Genomic DNA, 23,322 nt, shown 5'->3' with positions numbered 1-23,322 from the left:
AACTATTCCTAAGTTTAAGCTCTTCAATGAAAAAACATAAATGATTTTATATTATATTTCTAACATCAACATTATTTAAATTTTGGAGGGAGACCCCAAGCTTTAAATGAAATACCTATTTTAATTACCCAAAACAAAACATTCATTTAAATTCAAAGAGAAGTGTTAGCAACACACTATTTTAATGAAATACCTCAACCCACTCATTATAATTGGTTTATATTTTAACAAGTTAAGTGAGAAATGTTGAGCTTTTAAAAAATAAATGTTGCAACCACTAACCGCTCTCACCTATCTACTTATTTCATTTTCTCCCCATACAAATAAAGTTGCATAAAATATACCTCTCACTCTAGATTTAAAAAAAAAAAAATTGGATTACAAAGAGGATAAAACTTACCTACTTACTTAAAATGTTGTTCATGATTATCAAAAAAAAAAACTTCAGATGTTGTTCATCTTGTTGCCCGATAAAAAAAGTCAATCATCCACTAACTTAATATTTTATTAATGTGTTTAGTGTTACCACTTTGGTCCATATATTCTCTGCACAAATTTACGCTATTAAATCAAGACATCTTCACAACACAAATTTCAAATTAACCATGCTTATAAAATAGCATATGAATATGGGGTAAATCCAGCCATGACCACATAATCTACCAAGGTTGGAAATTAAGTACAATAATGAAAATATGTTCATTGTTTGGAATTAGAATAGAAATACAGGACAGACATAAATAATAACCCTATGTACACAGTCAAATGCATGACTGAAATTTGGCACAGAATGTATCTGTTTGTGTATCATAATGCGAAGATGTACATGTTATTATGTGCTGCAAGTAAAGGGAAAGAGTATAGTGTTTCAGTTCTTGGTCCTCCCTTTGACTTTCTTATCTTCAACTTCATCATGTACACATTCGCTTTTTAACAGCTTAAGCATCGCTGATCTTCTTCTTCTTCACTCCAAAGGCCAAGTTGGGCTTAGCTGGAGTTCGCTTCAATGCCTTCACTCCAAATGGGTTGTTTGAGCCCTGTCATAAATAATGCATAGAAAATTCAGATAAGCAAGAGTGCAAACAATTCATGAAAATGTTACTGAGAATGAAAAGGGACCGTATCATTAAAGTAACAACAAAAACCTTATCGAACTAAGTAGGGTCGACTATATCGATCAGTTTCTCTTTCCTCACAATCAATTTTGAAACCAGGTAGAACCTCACAATAACTTCTCCCCATAACTGATTTGACGTTTGAATCAATTGTAAAAGTTTACAATCATGCACTTACAAGTGATAGAGTGGATTCACCACTATCAAACTTAACTCCTAGGTATTTAGATATTTTCTTTCACAAATAATTCTAGTGCAAAAATCAATTCGGAGATAAACCTACCAATCTCAGTTTCTGCAACAAACATAATAAATAATGAGATTTTATTACGAGATTGCACATAGTTGCCCTACTAAAATCAATTTTCTTATAATAATTATGTAAACAAAAATCAATTCACTCTGAACTCACATTTACCTTCAACAATATTGCAAAAATCAAGCTTATGCAAAGTAATTCTGACATCCAAACACGCACTTAGTTCAAAGTGAAGATGCAACCAAATAAAAGATTAGTTGGACAAGTAACTCATACCTTGAGACAGAGCCCTCTATAAGTGTCACAGACAGGGTAGTCACTGGGGCAGCAACTGTAGTGGTCATCACAGCAGGTAGCACCCTCGAGAGGACAACATCCCCACTCAAAGCAAGAGTTTCCATATTCATAAATGCAGCAGCAAGTGGTGGCTTCAGCACAACTGTAGTAATTGTCACACACTGACGGTGGAGTCACCGGTGAAGGGGGTGATGGCCCCGGGTTAGGCGGGTTCTGACCATTCTTGATGGGATAGGATGGCTCAATTGCAATTCCACACTTGCCTGATCTAGCATTTCCCAGATTACGTTCAAGCCTGATATAACCTCCCTCTCCCCAGCTAGCACCCCATGAATTCCTCACAATCCAATAATCAAGACCGTTTTCTGTGCCATACCCAACAGCAACAACACCATGGTCTAATGCTGTCCCACATCGCCCAGTGAATATACCCTAACAAAAGAGAAATTGGACACCCAAAATAAGAAAACTTGCCCAATACAACAGCAACCACTAATCTTGGTAAACCAACTCTAAATATGCATGGTTTTAACTTTTAATTCAAAAACAATATATGGTATCTTGGTCTCTATCAAATGCATAGGGCAACAATGAAAATAGATGGACATTTAACTTTTACAATTCTACTTCTCCTATGCTATGTAGTGATTTCGGATCCTCCGGTCGGGGAATCCTAAATCCACAAAGTCAAGAAATCTGAGCCGTTCAATCAAGATCCGACGACACATGTTTCATCTAGATCGGACAACAGAGATAAGCTCAAAATTTAAGTTGTCCGATTTTAGTAAAACGACTCAGATTTCTTGACTAACTCAGATTTCTTGAGTGAGTGATTTTAGGATTTACGTGATTGTAGAGAACAAAATGAATTTAGAAAACTTACAGAATCATATAACTGGAATTCCCTGCCACCTCCTTCAATAGCAACACTAATAGGCTGATTGGCAACAGCTTTCTTCAAGGCTATCTCATCATAGGTAGGAACATCTTCATAGTCATCAATTGAAACGACTTTAGCATTTTTCTGCACACAAAAAACACAACCAAATCAATTAAAAACAAATGCAAGAATAAGTGATAAGAAACAATATTTTCACATGAATCTATCAGCAAATGATTATGTTAGGGGCTAACCCTGTACTGGTCACATCTACCATCAACACCTTTGTAGGGGTAATCTTCTTCGGAGTCAATGCCACCATTGTTGATGATGAAGTCAAAGGCGTAGTCCATAAGACCACCATTGCATCCTTCATTATATGATCTATCACAGTCTACTAGCTCTTGTACTGATAGTGAAACTAGATCGCCGGTTACTATCTTATTAATTGATTCCACGGCGGTGACAGCTGAGAAGGCCCAACAGCTCCCTTCATTGAAAAAATTCAGACATTTTAATTAACCATATCTATTATATCATAATAGGAAATTTCGTGAAAAACTAGAGATTCTTTAGACTCAATTCTGCCCAGAAACTCATTGAATTAAAGGAATACGACAAGAATAGTCAACAATCACACCTTTCATGACCAAAATCCAAACTACTAAAGATTTTGATTACAGTACAAATGGGACTGTGAATAATAGATTTAATTACAAAGGAAAAAAATTATTTTCACAATAAAATTATTTTGGCCAAGTTTCATGAGCTGTAACTATAAAAGCTTCACCTTTCACAAGGAAATACAGTTGGGCATCCTAAATAAAGTTAGACTCAAAGACCCAAAAGTCCAAAACAAGATATTTCATGTCAAGTAGCAGCTAAGAATCATGCCAGAATTATGAAATCATAGGAACTAACCTGAAAATTTTAAAGGAGTCTCAAAATTGAATTTTTAATGAATCATGCCTTTTATTTGAGTTTTAAGTCCAAAAAGAAAAAATCCTTTTCCAGTAGTGGAGATCCACTAGCGATGATTCTCAAAATTATTTAATTTAATTACTTCTTATTGTGAATTCAATGATTGAACCATATAATATCAACACCATGAGTCCATGATGATAACTACTAAGTATTAGATAAACTAAACATTTTAAAAATTAAACTTTCCTATGTATATAATTTTATATTTCATATTACTTTATTTTAAAAATATACGATAAAATCAGTTAGGTACTCATCACTATTTACAACAAGAACAACGACAAAAAAATAACACTACTACATGAGATATCTAAATTATTGACAGTATGTAAAGAGTTCAATACATATTTTTTTTTGTTCACTTGAATTTAATACCATTTCAAAAAAAAAAACTTGAGTTTAATACATATATCTAATCATAATGACTCATTTTATCATTTAAAATATTTTTAAATTTAAATTTAATTATACCATGATGAATTCTAATTGATTGACATTTGACACTAGTAATTAAACTTTTTTTTAGTACATCGTAAAGATAAATTGCATCCTCTAGAGATTGATCATTTATATTGTATGAAATTTTAAATACTAAATCAAACAAATAAAAACTTTTTTTCAGATATTATTAGGTCATGTGGATGATCAAGCAACAACAAAGCAACAGATCAAAAATAAAATCATAAAAAAGTACTGCTCATAATTATAAAACGGGATTAATTTCAAAAAGTAAATCAACGATGATGATCATAAAAGAAGCAAAGAATTAAACTTTCCAGATTTTTTCTTCTTTTATTTCAAAAGGTAAAGTAGAGGGCAAAGAGTGAATGAATGAAGACAAGAGTGAAAAAAGCACATACCGCAGCTTCCTTGGTCTTTGACTCCAACAAGAGCACCTTCCTTCCTCCAATCAACAGACTCCGGCAGCTTGTCACCGACACGTGGCGCGTACCGGTCACTCTTGGTCCTCAACTTCGCCATCCTCCGGTTCGGGTCAACCCGGGTCCCAAAGTACTTAGACCGGTACTCCTCGTTGGTCAGATCAGCGAACCGGTTCAGACCCAGCTTGTAACTCCGGTTCAGATCAGCGTTGTTATGCTCATCGATGAACTTGAGGTTGTCTTTGAAGATCTCAAACCTCTTCTCCTTCTCGCCAAGCGCGTTGTACACCTTGCCGTGTTTCACCAACCACTCCTCGTACATGTTCTTCACCTCGTCGTCAGTTCTGGAGTTTCCCATGTGGGAGTTGTCGTATGAGATGATCGACATGTCCATGGCGGAGGAAACCGCCAGGAGAGTGAACATGAGGACGATCGCCATGGTAGCTGAACCCATTTTTGGGAGATGGGATTGGGAGGAGGAAGAAGAAGAAGGTGGGAGTGGAGAAAATGGTGCAGTGAACGTGGACCTTATAAAGACGGAAGGGGTAAGAGATTGGATTAAATTAAAAATGTTTAAATGGTTAATTAATAATTAACGGATAATCATTGTAGCTTAGGTAGGAAAAGAATATCAGCGTGGGATATGATATCAATGGTGAATTATTTAGAATATTATAAATTAATAAATCAAATGAGGAAATTTTTATATGGTTATAGGAAAACAAAAATTAAAAAAAGGTGTGGGGTGGGTGAGAGGATGAAAGTGCATGTGACATTTGTTTTAACTTATCTATTTATTGGCATTTATTCCATAATCTGCAACTTCCTATAATGTAATTACCAGTGTTAAGAATATTATTTTAAAAGGTAGAAGTATTTAAATATTATTTATTTAATATTTAATAATTTTCTTAAAAATGATTATTGAAAATTATTAAAATATGAAATATAAGCATGTAAGTGAAATTCTACTAAAAGTTAATGTGAAGAGCTATATTTTTTAATGTCCTTAAATGATAACTCAAGTTGTAAGAGTTATGGGACATATAGGTTGGGGAGGGGAGGTCCAGGAATCGATTATGAATAACATAATTTACCTTTTTGATGTGCTAAAAAAATACTCTTTTCAGATTATTTTATATCTAAGAATAAAACTTTGAGAATTTTGGCTCAAGTCACTTTAAAAAGTAAAGTAAAGCATCACAACAATTAATAGTAATTATTTACTTTAAAAAGTCAACAAAGCACGCTAATTAAGGGTTGTGTGTGATAAAAGTGACTCTCTCCCTTCATAGAAGTCGGACCCAAGTTTTTTTACCCTTAAACAACCCACAAAATTTTGCTGTTTTATATTATCTTCTTTATTTTATTCAGTATGAGTGTTTTTTCTTAATCAGTTAGGTTATTTTCAAAAAATTCCAATTTTTTTAGAAAAAAAACGATCAAAATAATCATTTCTACCCTAAACAATCTGAGAGAGATATTTTAAACTGTTGGAAAATAACACTGAAGAAGTAAAAATAAATCAGGAGTGCAATCAACAACACAAGAATATAACGTGGAAACTCTAAAACCGGAGAAAAAACCACGGCCGTTGTCAAAACCGACAACCAGATAATAAACACTATGTGAAAATTGTTACAACACATAGACTTCACTCTCAACCACCCCATAACCCCAGTACACCCACACTCTCCAAAGTAAATATTTGAACTACATCTCACAATGCTCTAAAACAAGAGCATAAGAGAAAAAGAAAACACAAAATAAGCTTAAAGTGTTTTCAGGTGCTACATCTTAGTGTTTTGATGTGTTGAAACAAGGAGCCTGAGATCCCTATATATAGTCTTGGACCCTCCCACCCCTCACTAATCTAAGAGATGTGGGACTTCTCCAAGATGCATAACTTGATCTTTTTTCTCCTTCATTAGCAATGTGGGACTTAAATTGCAATCAACCCCAACAATCTCCACCTTGATTGTAATGGTCTCCAATGTTAATTGTCTACACCGACAATCATTGTCTTCACCGACAAACATAATTTTCATTGTCTATATACCGACAAATTAAATTATCATACTCCACCATAAAAGAGTACACTACACTTGGAACTTAACCATCCCAAGAATTTTATTCACTTGGAACTAAACCATTGCAAGAATTTCCACATGCCGAAACCTTGCTGAAAATTTATGGTGCAACTTCCACGTTGGCTTTCTCTGGAAGTTCATCAGCCATCGACATAACAACGTACCTTGCATCAATGCCAACCAATGCCCGCACGCTATCACCACACACCTTGCATCTATATCAACCAATGTCCGTGTGTCACCTGGACAATCTCATGCCCAGAACGCCTTGTGTAATCATGATTGCATCAACTCCTCCATCACAGTATCATCGCAGTTGCAGACCACTTCTTCAGCACCTTCGCAATATCACACCAAGTGATATCCATCGAACCGGAAGCTCTGATACCACTGTTAGGAAATAACACAGCTGAAGAAGTAAAATAAACCCGGAGTGCAATCAACAACACAAGAATATAACGTGGAAACTCCAAAACCGGAGAAAAAACCACGGCTGTTGTCAAAACCGACAACCAGAGAATAAACACTATGTGAAAATTGTTACAACACATAAACTTCACTCTCAACCACCCCATAACCTCAGTACACCCACACTCTCCAAAGTAAATATTTGAACTACATCTCACAATGCTCTAAAACAAGAGCATAAGAGAAAAAGAAAACACAAAATAAACTTAAAGTGTTTTCAGGTGCTACATCTTGGTGTTTTGGTGTGTTGAAACAAGGAGCCTGAGATCCCTATATATAGTCTTGGACCCTCTCACCCCTCACTAATCTAAGCGACGTGGGACTTCTCTAAGATGCATAACTTGATTTTTTTCTCCTTCATTAGCAATGTGGGACTTAAATTGCAATCAACCCCAAGATAAACATGCAAGTAAAGAGATGAGGAAGAGGAAGTGAGAGGAGATGGAAAAGCATGTGGATTGAAGCTGATAGGGTGGGTAGGGACGAAAGAGTACCCACAGAATTTGGAATCTCGTTCTCAATTTGGCACTTGTCTCACGCGCACAATTATTTCTTGAGGATTGAATTAAATATTATTTCTAAGTAAACTTCAAATTACATAAAAGGGAATCCAGATAATTTTTGTTTTATTTTAAATGATTCCTCCTTACGATTCTCACATGCATTTAGAGTTTTAAAGAAGCAACAAAGATTTCAAGTTTGATTTCCTTCATTTAATTTGGACTATTAATATAATGTTATGGTCTTGTCTAAATTGACTATGTGGGTCTTTATTTAAAAAAAATATATCAATTATGCTATATATGCCTTCTTTTTAACTAATTTACCATCTTCTTCACCAATTTTCTCTGATAATTGTGACTAGTGTTGTTTTACTTTTATTTCCTCAACAAGACATGGCGACGGGTGACCAATATAGGAGGTAAATTTTGGTCTTTCGTTGGTGAAAGATTTAGGCTAAAAAACGGTTTTTGCCCTTAATGTTTCAACTATGTGTAATAGTCGTTCTTACACTTTTTCCGTCTACATTTGTACTCTCTATGTTTCTCAAAAGTGCAACGAATGTCCCCCGCCCCCTCCATCACTGTAACGTTTGAAAATGAACAACGTGACCGTTAAATGTCACATCAGCATCCTACGTGACGTGACACGTCATTAAACAAAAATCAAAATGAAGGGAGATTTGAACTCAAGACTTGAAAGAGGGGTGTTATATTTATCAACATAATTTTATTTATATCATGTATCTTTTTCATCTTCTCTCCTCACCATCGCCATGGAACAACCAGTAAACCTCTCTCCATCGTGTTTTCTCTTCCATGGCTGAAAAGTCTTAGCTACCATAGCTGAGTCATCACACCCTCAAACTTCATCATTTGCTCAACCTTAGTTCTTTGTATTTCTACACCAAACTAAAAACGTTTATTGGTGAGTAAAGAACAATTCTATAAAATTTGGGAGAATTCTAGAGGTTTTCTAGTGAAGGGCTCGAAGGACTCACCGGAGGTGACGGTTCACGACAGTATAAGGGATAATGGGTCTTCATCCCAGGAACACGATGGTGGTGTCCGTTTCTCCAAAAGCTCAACCGTTTGTTTGGACACCTCAGTTGCAGGTCGGGTTTTGCTCGCCGGAGAACCTCTCAGTTCTCATTGATGCTTCGCTCTCGGGCCTTCTGGATCATTCATCTTTGCTTGGGACAACAGAGACAATATTTTCATGGTAATTTGGGGTTGGTTCGAGCGTGAAAAATAGTGGGAGTTGATATTGGTATAGGTGGAGAGATACACATGTCTGAAATATATATATGTTTGGCACATTTGCCCTATTAGTGAGTGTTGTTGTAAGTTCCGGCCTTTTTCCCAATTCAGCATAGAGAAGCTCTTGAATGTGAAATTTGGTAACTTTGGGTGCTAAATCCAACTAGGTATGTCTGAATTTCAAGTGAGTATGGAGTTTTGGGCTAGATGGGCTCACAAAGATCTTTGGCATGCTTCCTTGTGGCACATGCATGAGGTATGCTTCCAATTCTTCAATTTACCCTTTCTTCAAAATTAAAACATTCTCATCAAATCAACCAATTCGTTCAATCAAAAAATGAATTTGAAAGGCTTTGTCATCACACCATCAACTAAGAGAAGGACCGTTCGAGCTGAAGAAAGTTTTTGCTATAATTAACGTTGTCCTTACGTTTCATGGTGACGGTGAGGGAAGAAGAGGAAGAAAAACGCATGGTGATGGGGAGGGAAGAAGATAAATAAAATAAATACAATTATGTTGCTAAATATAACAATTCTCTATGTAGCTCAATTGGTTAAGTAGTTATTTTGCCTCTTAAGCACAGGTCTTGAGTTTGAGTCCTTATGAATACGATTGCGTTAAACTTTGGAAGTGAGAGCTTTGCCACTTGTATTAGTCCTATTCGGCTTGAACATGATCAAACATGTAGTTCAAACTAAAAATCACATGTATTGTTTTATAAGACAATTATGGTCGAGCTAAGTAGCATTGCTAACGATGGACAAAAGCTCTCCTTACAAAGTATTTAACACAACAACAACCTTAGCTATTTCAAAATTAACCAAGTTTTTATTTTAACATTTAAATAAAATATTTCTATTTTCATATTATTAAATTTCTTAATTTTATACTATCTTCATCCCTATGGTGGCTTGATCACATTCACATGTGGAAAGATAGAGCTTGGGAGTTCTGGTGTGTCCTTTGTCGGGAGGCCAACCGGGTTGCGGATAAGCTAGCTAATATGGCACATGATCTTGAGTTGGACATTCATATTCTGGAGCGTCCTCCTCTAGTTGTTCTAATTTACTTCGTTTTTTATGTTTCAGGTGTGTTGTTCCCTCGGCCTACCCGTGTGTAGTTTTTTATTTTTTCGGGACTAAGTACTTCTTTTAACAAAAAAAAAATTATAATTTACTCTAAGAATATGAAATAATCTTAAAATTTAAAGATATTCAAGAATGTAATAAAAATTCAACATTTAATGTTTTTACTCAATTTAAAATGTTTATTAATTCAGGAATATTTTACTTAAAAATAATTATTTCAAGAATTTGAGTAAAATATAAATAATGGGAATCTTTATTATTATAAGGTGGCTTCTAGGATGAAAGAGAAAGATAGGTCTTTCACTCATGAAAGAGCAAAAAAACCTAGTGTAGCAAGTCACCTTACCTGATGAAAAAATTAAATAAAATACCATTTGTGACAATTACTGGAATATCCCCTACGTCCCCCCTTCTCCACCAAGTCTCTTTCCCCCAATTCACGCTCTCCTCCTTCCCCAGCATTCCCCTTTCGATCATTTTGCAATATTTGTGTTCTGGGCCAAGGAGAAACCCTCCCTGATACGAACACCCAGGACGACCCCCGTCCCACGAGAGGTGTACAGACCACTCCGCAAGATCGACAATCCCGCACAACCGATTACGGAGACGACCGCCACTATACAAACAGGGACGATCAGGGTGAAGGACACCCCTTGGGACGATCAAACCACCAGGGACGAAACCGCATCTGGGGACGACGGGTCCCCCACCCGACCGAGACGGGCCGATCGAAGAACAAGTGACTCTGTGACACTTTGAGAAAGATCTAGTCGACTATCCCATCGCGGGCTCCACAACCAGTACTTTGGGGGCTGAGGTCACATCTCGAGGTTAGGTAGTGGGTTACGAGGAACCCTGAGCCGTAGGATCTCTGAGAGTGACAGGCGCCACAGGTGGATCCAACAGTGGTAGGGCGAGGGGAAACCCAAATGCCCGAGGCACTCATGACGTCCCTTCACAGGTTGGGGCCCTCCCTTCAGAACTCCAGGAGTATAAAAGGCCTCAAGTTTCCAGAAGTCAAGGTATCTATCTCTCACCCTCTTCACACGCAAAATATATCCAAGGTTGCTCTCAACTAACTTAAGCTTCGGAGTGCTTTGCAGGGCCCCCTCCCGAGACGGTGACCTCCACCCAACCTTCCTCTACCGGCCGCGACTCCTCTTCTCCGTTCTCCGTACGATCTTGGGTTCCTCCCCTGATCAATTTGTAATATCAACACATATGCAATCAATCATAAACCATGAAATTTGATTTTTTTATCTTCCCCACCCACCGCTTCCCTCCCCTTTCATGGTATTTTGATTTTCCCTTTCATTCTTTTCACTTCAATTTATGTTTCTATTACCCGTTGTAGCCATGTTTTCTAATCCATCCTCTAATCAATCTTGGATTTCAATCCAAGTGCAAATTACAATCCAAGTGTGAGATTTGATTTTGTTGGATCTGTTGTTAATATTGTGTTTGGTGGGTGCAGAGAGGTTTGTTGGTGAAGAAGAGGGTAAACTGGTAAAAGGGGGAAGATAACATCTATGACATAATTGATTTTTTAAATGAATTTAAGGGTAAATATGTAAAATCCTATGATAAAATAAGGTCTTTCATCTATAGAAGACCCATTTGCTCTTTCATGCTAGTCTCCACCTTATTATAATTAAAAAATTGACGAACTAAATTTGTTTAAATTTATTAAAAGACTAAAATAATCTTTGATTTTTTTGTAAAGAAATATCCGGCTTTCACGTGGGGAAATATCTTCCATGGAAATGGGCAAATGGCCTCGGTGTATACATTTCGTGAGAAGAAAGCATTTCTTATTCATTTAGTTGCAATTGAATACGCTTCTTCCCGAAAATATCTTTGTTAAATATTTTCCGTTCAACACCTCTTTACTGCATTTTTTTTTCAGAAAACATATATAAAATGATCCAATAAAAAATTAATTTATTTGCTTGTTCATCATACGTATAATAGTCAAGTTAATATTTTTGTAATTATACTCGAATAACGATTTAGAAGTAATTAGTAAAAATAAACATTTTTTAGTGCATACAAGCAGCGATGAACTAACAGTTCGAAGCCTTAGAATCACATCTCATGTTTCAAATATTTTTGGAGTTGGATACTAGTCTACTACTAAGTTTTTAGTTTTCTTAACAAGTATTTAATGCCGTTTCATTCAGATAAACTTAAAACCTCTCCTTAACTTAGTAACTAGTTCTCCATAAAAAAAACTTAGTAACTAGTTCTAGGCAAAATTTTAATTTTATTGAATTAGCGATAAATCGATAATAACTATGAATGATGTGGTAGCTATTGGTATGCGAAATTGCGAATGACGAGGTGCCACGTCTTCCCCCTAGTAGTGGTGTGGGAAGCTGCGACTTTTTAATGTTTATTTAATCTTTGGGGGCTAACATAACAGTTCAAGCAAAATGCTGGTGTTAAAATTTTCTTGTTTGCTTGCTCAGTTCTCTTTAATTTTTTTGTCAACAACTTGCTTCTTCTAACGTTTCATATTAATTGAGTTAAAAAAAAAAACGTTTCATATTAATAAAGGGACCCACTGGGTCGATGGTCCACTTTTGTGTATTGAATCAATTATTTTGGGATTTGGTAAAACAAAAATGACCATTTTTTTTCATTGTGAACACTAAATTTTGCCCAAATCCTTTAATTAAATCTGAATTTTCAGTTTACTTTAGAAACTTTAACTCATCCTTAATTTTAACTTTAATTTGGGGGCATAGGGTCCGAGAAAAGAAATGTCTAGAGATCGTTTCCTAAAAGATGCAATTTATCTTTGTGATGTACTAATTATTATTTTTTTCATCTAAAAAAACTTTAATTTTGATTTTAATCATCCCATTATAATTAAAAGATAAAAATAACAAATGAAAATTTTCTAGAATTCAAAAAATTGAAGCATTAGACTTCTTCGATTTTACTCATTGTCAATCGGACACTCGCCAAGGTTTAATTTATCTTGGTTTGAAAATTATCTTAAAAAGTTATTCCTATTATGGAATTACTTTGATGTTGCCTAGCTAAGCCAATTTAACATAAGTTACGCCTAAAATAATAAAAAATACTATAAAAAAGTCCTAAATACATTTGAAGGTAATACAATTCTTTACAATCACAGGTCAGTTGTCAATCAGTCGTTACGGGTCAACTGTCAATCAGTCATTAGCCGACAGGTCAACTGTCAGTCAGTCGTTAACTGATTTGGACCTTGAAATGTCGAAGACCAGTAGCCTAAATTCATTACTGTTTAAAATTCCCAGATAAAACACATGCTAAAAGAGTTAATGCAATTTTTGTTGATAACAACAAATCGTACTTTTAAGGAAGGAATATATTACATAATACTGGGAGTTTTACTGTAATTAATTAATCTTTAAGTAACATTTTCGTCTAATACTTGAAGAGAAAGTCAGAGTGGATCCACTTGCCACAAATATAAGAGTTTCATGTCAAATGGAGGTAGTGGAGCCAACCGATCAACTTGGGTAGGGAGACCCACTAGCTGATATGACGATTTTGAGGTTTTGACAGGATGATCTTAAGTGTTTGTACACATGCTTAGTGCCTAGAGAACATTGTAGACTTCATGGAAAGAAAATAACTTCTATAATTAGTGTGGTTTACCTCTATAAATATTTGTTTAAGCCTCATTTGTAGACACAATTCAAACAATAAATCAAATTTACAAATTTCATGCATTTATTTTTTGTCTTTACTTTCCTGCTTTTACCTTTCAACATTTTAATTCGTTTACTTCAACTCTTTATTTTTATCGCTTTAAGTCTTTTAGCCATTTTAGTCGTTCACAGCTTTACCTTAGTCACAACTTCTCAATAGCGATTACTATGAGCTTTTTAAAGTGCATTAAGAATCTGCATTGAGGAACAAAATCCCTTCCTCGAGTAATCGTTTGATTAGGAAATCGTTACGTTGGTTTCTCAACAGATCTACACGGCTACATAATCTAAATCTATTTGGAAACCAACATATTCTAACTTGGTCTCCTAATGTTTACAACCTTAACATGTGTAGTGTAAGTCTTGTATGAGATATACATTTAATAATAAGAAACGGGTAATATCTCTTTTCTTCCATTCTTTCTCTATTACTTCTCTTGTTTATTCTTTTTTTTTTCTTTGATGGATATTATTATTTATTTGGGAAACATTTGTATGTCCCTCGTAATAAATGTCTTTCTTGGTCGAAATTCAAATTTATACTTTAATTTCATCCTTATGAGATCTGCTTGCTTACCACTAGACCGACACATTGTTAGTATATATCTTTTCTTCTATTTACCCTTGCTATGAGTCCAATAATTTTCTTTTCACAATAAACTTTGGCTCCAAAATCAATTTCATTACAAAACCCATATAACTTATAAAAAGACAATAATCACAACTAGATTTAATAATATTATGTGCATAAAATGTTTTTTCCATAAATATATTTAAACATAAATGAGTTCATTTTCACTTTTATTATAATCCATTCTATTCAAAATTAATCAAACCTCACAATGCTAATCCAAATAAATCAGTAGTACTAATTAACAGTGCCAAACATGAAAGCATCTTTTTCAAATCGCTTTCTTCTTCATACTGGAGAGACGCAATGTTTGACTTTGAACACTACAAACAACTATTCAGCTATCACAAGAACCTGATATCTTCACGACAATGCAAAACAGATAAATTTCATATATGTATTGTTTGCGAGAAAACTATATATAAATGGTAAAAGTAAAGTTCAGATAAGTTTGTGTGCGATTTTAATTGAAATTTAAAATTCATTGATATACTTTTATCAACAAAGTCCATTGTGTGTTTGAATATATTATCTCTATCGATCTATTTAGAGAGTTCAATTCACCTTTTATTTTTTAGATTAATTTCTATGCATCGACGGTGTAAATAAGTTTTACAACATCATTCAATCACATCCCTTCATTTTGTTATCTCATAATTAATTTTAAATTTAATAATATCTAAAATAGAAAATGGAAGGTTGTGATTGAATGATAGTGTAAAACTTTTTACACCGTCAGTGCATAGAAATTAATCTCTTTATTTTTATGTGAATGTTAACACTAATTAGCACCGGTAAGAAGTATCTAAACATATACCCTTAACCAGTTATTTTCTTTTGAAAGTTTGGTAAGAATATCTTATATTCATCAACCATTTCTTAATTAAAGTGTGGAAATCCCTGATTATTTAGAAGAAACAACAACAGAAAAAGACCTGCTAAAGGAATTCAAATTGGCAAGTCATCCCAAATGATGCAAATTGATCAAATTATCATCAAAATGTCCAAGAACTTCTCCAACGGCTGGACCCATTATAGTTGTACCAATAAAGGGCAAATCTGACATTGACAGAGACAATAAAGGCAAAGAAACAATTAAAAATGAAGAAGGAAAAAACAGAACCTCCTTTATTTATTTATCAATGAAGAAACGGAACTTGATCGTTGGATTATTGAGTGAGGATTCCTAATGTTTTTTTTTTTTTTTTTGGTCAATGGATTCCTAATGTTATGATGGTATCTAATATTTTTTTCGTATGGCCCTTGTCATTGGGTCCACAGCCCATAAAGAAAATGGGTGATTTCTTCGGGGTCCACGTCATTATATTTAATTTTGAAATTATTTTAGTATGAAATTTGATGTTAACGTTAATCTATCTATATACCCGTATGAAATCTTGAACCATATAGCATTAAATTCAATAGTAGAAATAAAGACCCTCATTCACCCCCTTGAAAAAAAATTTAAGTCATGACTTTTCATTTTTCATAGAAATTACTCACTATCCTTCATAATAAAAAACTAAAATTTACTTTTGTAAACAAATTAGACACTTATAATTAAAATGAAACTAGGTAATGTTTTCATATGTGAACAAATATTAAGAATAAAAATTAATTAATAATAAAATATGAAAAAGTAATAACTAATCTTGACAAGGTAGTTTTAAAATTCAAAAAAGTTTCGCCATCAGGTATGTGTTTATTATTTGAAAAAAATTTCGATCTATTATATATTAGTGAAAAAGACTTGAGAATGCAGAAAAATAATGCAAAAATGTTGAATAAATTACAAATGACTTGAGAATGCATATTTTACGTTATTAAAGTTTTTTTGAAAGAGCTATTAAATTTATAATTTATTATAATTTTAAAAGTTAAAGTTACTTTTTTATTTATTTTTAAAAGAATTTTTTATAAAAAGCACACATATTACTAGAACTTATTTGATGATATTAAAAACTTATTATTTCATATAAAATATTTCAAATTTACATAATTATTGTAAATATAAAAAAATTAAAGAATTATTAAATTATTAAAACTAGCGGAGTAGACGGTAGGTTTTTGGTATGACTTTCCTATCTGCCTATTGAGAGGTTTTTGGGAGGTTATTACCGTAGGGTCTGAGTTTTTGCTTGTTATTGGTGTGGTTACTGTACCAATGTTGAGAGAGGATGTATCTCAACTTCTTATATATATATATAATATTTTATTTTCGAAAAAAAAATATTAAAACTAATTCAATGTTAATTATTAAAGTTGAGTATATATTTTTTTTACACAAAGAGAACTCTAATAATATTTATTAAAATGTCTCAAGATAATTATTTTTAGTTTAATAATAATTGCAATTAAAATTTATTTTAATATTCAAAGTATAATAGTTTTTAAACAATTTAAAAATATTGTAAATACACTCGTGCAACAAGAAGCCTGCACTTACGTAATGGTTGCTACCCTTTTCTTTTCATTTGGTTCTTTCTGTGTCTCTTTCTGACTTTGCCATGCACTTTCCCACTTTTCTGCTTTGCACCTTCACATCAAACTGATCAAAGTAATATAAATTTTAGAAATTATATATAAGCAAGTTAATGCAAAAATATAATAAGTTATTTAAATTTTATAAATTAATATACATTATTATTTAGTTTTGGTTAATAAAAAGAATTAAACATCTCTACACAGGCATTCAATTATTTAACGTCACACACATATTCAAACAATTACAATATGTTTTATTTTAATTAAGTTTAAAACCTATTTTCTAATGTGACAAATAATTACTAGATGTCTGGGTAGAGAAATTTTAAACGAACGGTACACATAAATTATTTCTACTATAACTTCAATTTAACAAAAAAATAAAATCTTATCTATATAATTTAGAATTAAAGGAAATAATAAGTCATAAAATGTAATAAAAAAATCCTAATGTGGTTGAAGTATGAGAAACATATGTACGGTTGTAAACAGTTGAAACCAGTTGAATGGTGATGGATATTGGATCAGAAGTTCAGAAATACACGGAAGGTGTTTGAAGTTGAGTTCGCCATAACAATAGCATGCTATGACATGATGAAGATGATGATGTGTACTCACTCGGATTCCAAAGATTCCCGTTTGTTGTGTTGTGCAGCAAACAAGTATGGGAGGGAACCTTCCTCCTCACCTCCTTGTCATGTTCTTGATTCCCACTAATTATATATACATATACACACTTGTATTATAACACCACCACTCAATTTGTGGGATCCACTTTATCATATACGATACGAAATATATTGACATTTTTACCATGCCATTGAAAAAATAATATTATCCGGTTTACAACAATAATTAAGCTACTCTTAACATTTTTTTAAGGGGTAGGAGTTTCAAATTTTAAGCAGCTAGCTAAGACATGTTGCCATTATATGCCTAACAAAAATAATCTGTGTACACTAATATAGTGACACATATCATACACCAGTAACTTGTGGTAGTTTTTATATTAGTGTATGATGTCTATCACACATGAATCAGTGATGTATACCAAATAAAGAGCTTAAACAATTAGATTGTGGGTAGTAGCTCAATGCTACATGAGAGATCACACAATTAGGAAGCATATTTTAGTTTTTTTTCTTTCAAGGATATTTTGGGTTCCAACAGCACTTATTGCACTGGTCACCACAGAAACTAATTAAGCCTGTTAACGGCATAGGATATGGGCCTTCATATTGTTGGACTTAATCAACGGATCTGTCCATGCCATGTGGACCCTTGGTGGCTATACCTTACTCATCATTTCGACCAAAAATATTAAAATACGCTATAGTGTCCATTATCCAACGCAATTTCAAGAAAGAGACAGGCGTCATGATCCCCACAAAGAAAAAAACACAGAGACAGAAATGGATCTTTTATCAAAGATCTTATAATAAAATGTTAAAATATAAATATAATGTGTATGCACTTTTTTTTTGTACAATGAAAAAATAAATTATAACGGGCTAAGACTTGATAGAGAAATTAGGCACCAAGTTCGAACAGACAAGAGGATAACCTCCCTCGGCATCCATCCTATGACGACGATGATAACCCCAAAAGGGAAAGGGGAAACATAGGTCTCCAAAACAAAAGATAAAAAAGTTGCTTGCAAACCAATTCGTTACAACATTGCAGTCTTTGGAGAAAAATGAAAACTTAACATTGCCATGAAACACAACTCCCCTATCTATTTGGCCAAGTACATCAGTACAGATGATCTTAGTTGACTTGCTACTAGAGGACATTAGATAAATCACTTCCAAGGAGTTGCTTTCCACTATAACGTGAGGGAAGGAACGCTTAAGAAAGAGATGAATTGTGGTCGAGATAGCAGGAAGCTCAGTAAGAAGGGGGTTTGAGGTGCCCAGATTATTGCAAAACCTAGCAATCCAACCTCCATTCTCATCTCAGAAAACCCCACCACAACCTGCAGTTCTGTTTTCCTTCACTATATCATCGCTGTTAACTTTACTTCTGCATATTTCAAGTTTGAATATTACACTAACATGTGCATCAAAATAAAGTCATAAAATATTTATATTCTTCTTTATAGATATTTATATCATCTGACAACAACATATTTATTATTTTTAATACTTATACAAAATAAAAAATGACAATTTATTGAATTCCTAATAAAAGGTTTTGATTTAGTTTTACTTTCCCTAAATTTTCAATGTATGTTCTGAGTTCTGATGCCATAAAAAACAATAAAAAAGGTTGGTTTATTGTGCATGTTTCTCTTTGTTAAGCAAAAACTGGGGTTCAAGACTTATGGATGATTTTTCTTGGTTGAGGGAGTTAACTCCACCATGATTTTGATGTTTCTGGCTCAAATTGAGTTAGCTCGTGCATATAATACTTGTTGCGAACCCCACAAATCTCATTAAGTTTATAAATACTTTTCTAGTAAAATATTAAAATATAATCCCCTCTCTTTCACGTACAAACAATGTTCTCAGCTGAATCGATCATTAGAGCGGTAGAGTCCCCGGTTCAAGATTCAATGATCATACTGCGAATGAATCATGGTCAAACTAGTGGTAATGAAATAATATTTTAAAGTTTTTAAATAGTGTTTAACAATAAAAGTATTATATCTATAATTTTTTTTTTTGTCAATGATGTATGGAATAAAACCCAAAGGATTGCCTCACGGCACTTACAACATGCGAGATATAATCTATAAGAGTGTTACACAATGCACAAAACCCTAAACAAATGAAGAACAAGCATGCCACTCAGCTGAATACACCAGCTAAAAACATGAAGTAAAATCCATAGGGACGTACAAAACCCCCTAAATCCCAAAGACAGAGAGCCAATTAACTTCTGAGCGAAGAAGATCATGAAAGGCTTTAACCAGCGCTCCCTTTATACAACAAGCGGCTCTGCCGGAGTTGTAGTGCGACGAAAAGGAAACCAGCGGCGTGGCTTCGGAGGCGCAAATAGGGGTCAAACTAGCATCTCTGAGAGCAGGGAAAAGATGGGAGCTTCTGTAGATTCCAAACAGCAGCAGCAAAAGCTGACAGAGGAACGCTGGAGCAGTGGAAGTGGTCGGGATGCCAAATGGAGCAGAGACAGAGCGCGGAGTCCAACGGGTGGCGACCAAGGCAGATCCGTAGCCGGAGCTGAGGAGGCGATCGGAGCTGTTGCTGACGACGGTGAAGCGCCAGGCCAAAACCCCAAAAGCTGCAGAACAGGTCCAAAAGCCACTCTCTTACACCCTAAAAAGCCGCCATAAAGAGATGAGGAATAAGGCCACAGGCTTGGGTAGCGGCGAGCATCACGGCTGCAGATCTAGCAACTAGAAACACAGAGGCTAAAACCGAGCTCTAGTATCCTCTGTAAAAGACAAACCGAACATTGATCTGCTGTTGAGCACCCGGTGGTAGATGGTGGCGGTTGGAGGTGGCCAAGGTGGAGGCAAGCGTGGTGGTGGGTGGAGGAGGATGGAAGAGGCCAAGGAAAGGGGAGAAAACCCAGACAAAGCAAGAGAAACAAACCCACTTATTTGGGTAGAAATCCACCTATTGTGGAAGAAAACCCACCTGATGTGGGAAGACAAGCTTCTATCAAGCTGAAAAACTATCCTAGAGGAAGAGAAAACCCCCCAATGGGGGAAGAAACCCCCAAAGGGGGGGAGACGGCGCAGCTGTTAGTTTGCCCTAGCAGAGTAAGAAACGAGCCTTTCTTCTCCTATAGAAAAAAGGAGACGTTGAAAGTGATTCTATAATTTCTTTTGTTATAATAAAAAAAAAAAAAAAAAACTTTACAACATTTACAATTTAAAAGCCCAACAAACAAACAATAAAAGCCCAACAAAAATTAACACTGTAATTACAAAACCCTGTTATCAATCAAAATGAAATCAAGTTCTTTTGTTATCAATCAAAAGGAAATCAAGTTATTGACCAAAAAAAAAAAGGAAATCAAGTTCTTTTGACAAAAAAATAAAAATAAATTAGTATTACATTTAAGAAAATTATGTCGAGCAACCAATTATTCCAAAAGTTTAAATTGTTGGGTGGAGGTCACCTTAATGGTTTATATTATATTCTATTCTAACACGTCCCCTCACGCAAGAGCCATTTGGGCTTGAAACGTGGATAAATGCACAACGCGCCTACCATGTGCTTAAATTACACTATTTAATTAGAAAGTGAAAGGAGTAAGGATCGAACTCTCTCCTAAAAAAAAGGATCGAACTCTAGACCGATAAAATAGAGACTCTAATATTGTATCAAACAATCAATTATCTCAAATACTTAACTTAAGTTGCAAGGGTAATAGTCGCCTTAATGGTTTATATTATATTATAAGTGTTTTGACTAAAACAAAACTAAGTGACTTTTGATATTTAGGCACACCCAACAACTAAATGATGAATAGACTGGACCATTCGAGGATGAGTCATATTAGGACCTCCTTATTCTGCAACTTCATTGATAATAAAGCCTAGCAATAAAATACTATATTAGCCCACAAAAAACCCTAATACACTCACATCCCCTCAAGTTATCTTCTCGACTTGTTTGGTACGTTGTATTATACATGATAGTAAAAACTTGTTTATTCGTTGTTTGATGCTAAGTTGCTAACATTGTATTATAGATCTATCCATCAATTCACTCTTATACATTAAAATGATGAATTATTTAATCTAGCATATAGAGGATAGATAATGTTTGATAAAATTGTGACGTATAAGCTACTTGAAATTATTTAATTCACGTCACAACCACCACTAACACCATTATCCACCACCGTCATTGTTGCCATTACCACTGCCATCCACTACCATAATCACCACCACCCACCACCACCTACAACACTGTCGTCGCCGCCACCACCACCACTGTTCCACCACAACCAACTCCACCACCACCATCACCACGCCTTTACCATCGTTACCACCACTACACTCTACTACCACCGCCACCACTGCCGCCACCACCCTTCGTCACCACTACCAATGTTGTTGGGACCACCGCCACACCCTACAACACTAGCACCACCGCCGTCGCCACCATCACCACAACCAACTCCACCACCCTCTCACAGTCATCTCCGCCACCACTACTGGCACAACTACCACCCTCCACTTTTGCCACCACCACCGTTTCTACCACCACCACTACTGTCACCACCACAACCAACTCCACCATCACCCTAACCATGCCTCTAGAACCTCATCGTCACTACCACACCACCACACTTTACTACCACAACTCACCACCACTACCAATACCGTCATTGCCGCCACCACCACCCTGCAACACTGCTACCACCACCACGACAACCAACTCCACCACCCCCTCACAATCGCCTCAACCATTTTATCTTTAGCCGTTTAAGCCTTTTATTCCTCCATTTTAGTCTTTACCTTAGTTCAATAGCCTTGTTCCATACACAACTTCTCAGTAGCGATCAGTAAGAACTTGTTGGAGTGTCTTAGAAACCTGCATTGAAGAACAAAGTTTCTTCCTCAAATAATCGCTTGACTAAAGAATCATTACATTAGTTTCGCAACCCACCTACATGACTACCTAGTTTTTTTTTTTTTTTTTTTTTTTGTGAATCAGCCCAACCAAACACTGAGGTACAAATTTAAATGAAAAACTACGTTTATAGTACATTGAATTGGCTATGAAACAAAGGCAGTATAAAAAATTTCTTCTTGTGTTTCGTTTTTTCTTTAAACTTTTCAAAACAAGTGGTCAAAACTATGTTTAGTGTAAAGTCTAAACAATCATTTTGGTGTCTTAAAAGGCGTGGATTATTTTGTATTGATGCAAAACAAAAGCAAGGATTCACCTCATTCACAATTCAATGAAAAAAAAAAAAGATGCTCAAAATTTCAGCAAAAAAAGGAAGAAACATCCATAGTGCATACTCCATAGGATGTCTTTTTTATTTTTTATTTTTTACCAGAGGAAGACACCCATAGGATGTCTTTGAATCATGTAATATTTTTCGTTTCGTGTACTCTTATCGTTTTCCTATTATTAAGTTTCTGTTTGCAAAGCTGCTAGAATTCCATTTCAGTTAGTAAAATACCATTAACATGCTTGGAAATATTTCTGCCATTAATCATAAAGCTAAAATATTATGATGGAAAGCTATTGTGAGTAATTTCAGAATGTTACAACTGATTAAAAAAAAGCAATACAAAAATTAGGGGGCTTATAAGGTGCAAAAGCAATTGTTTGTGTGGCAAATTCTTTTTTCTTTTCAAAAGTCAGTTTGTGGAAGAAGCTTTTATTACTGCAAAAGTAAAAAGATTATTTTAAAAAAATCATTTTATGTAAGAAAATCATAAAATACAATATAGTTATACTAAGAGTAATTTTTATTTTACCATCTTAATATTTTTATTTACTTTTATAACATCATATAAAACATAAATTCATTATATCCATCATTTTTTTTTTCTAATTCTTTGTAACTTAGATCTATAAAAACATATTTTATCCAACTTTATATATCTATGCGGTTCATTTATTATACACAAGAAAATTGTAGGTTCCCAAGTCACACTATATTTTCATTTTGCTTATAAAAAAACACTATTTTTTCACATATAAAAAATTATATGTTTACTTCCTTCTCTTTCCACCACCTCCATTCCCTCA

The 23,322-nt window shown here is 34.5% G+C and overlaps 1 protein-coding gene across 1 annotated transcript; it reads right to left on the bottom strand.

The window, feature by feature from the left end:
- Positions 1–592: 592 nt before the first annotated feature.
- On the bottom strand, positions 593–4,998 carry LOC130720890 (cysteine proteinase mucunain-like). Its single transcript, XM_057571594.1, has 5 exons — positions 4,396–4,998; positions 2,806–3,041; positions 2,555–2,695; positions 1,651–2,103; positions 593–1,037 (listed from the first exon to the last, which is right to left on the bottom strand). Exons 1-5 carry the CDS (start codon positions 4,868–4,870, stop codon positions 939–941), a joined length of 1,404 nt encoding a protein of 467 aa, XP_057427577.1. The 5' UTR covers positions 4,871–4,998; the 3' UTR covers positions 593–938.
- Positions 4,999–23,322: the final 18,324 nt, after the last annotated feature.

The sequence above is a fragment of the Lotus japonicus genome, chromosome 5 (genome assembly GCF_012489685.1).
Source record: "Lotus japonicus ecotype B-129 chromosome 5, LjGifu_v1.2".
Taxonomy (NCBI): domain Eukaryota; kingdom Viridiplantae; phylum Streptophyta; class Magnoliopsida; order Fabales; family Fabaceae; genus Lotus; species Lotus japonicus.
Note: the sequence above shows the minus strand (reverse complement) of the source record. Positions and strands in the feature narration are given on the sequence as shown.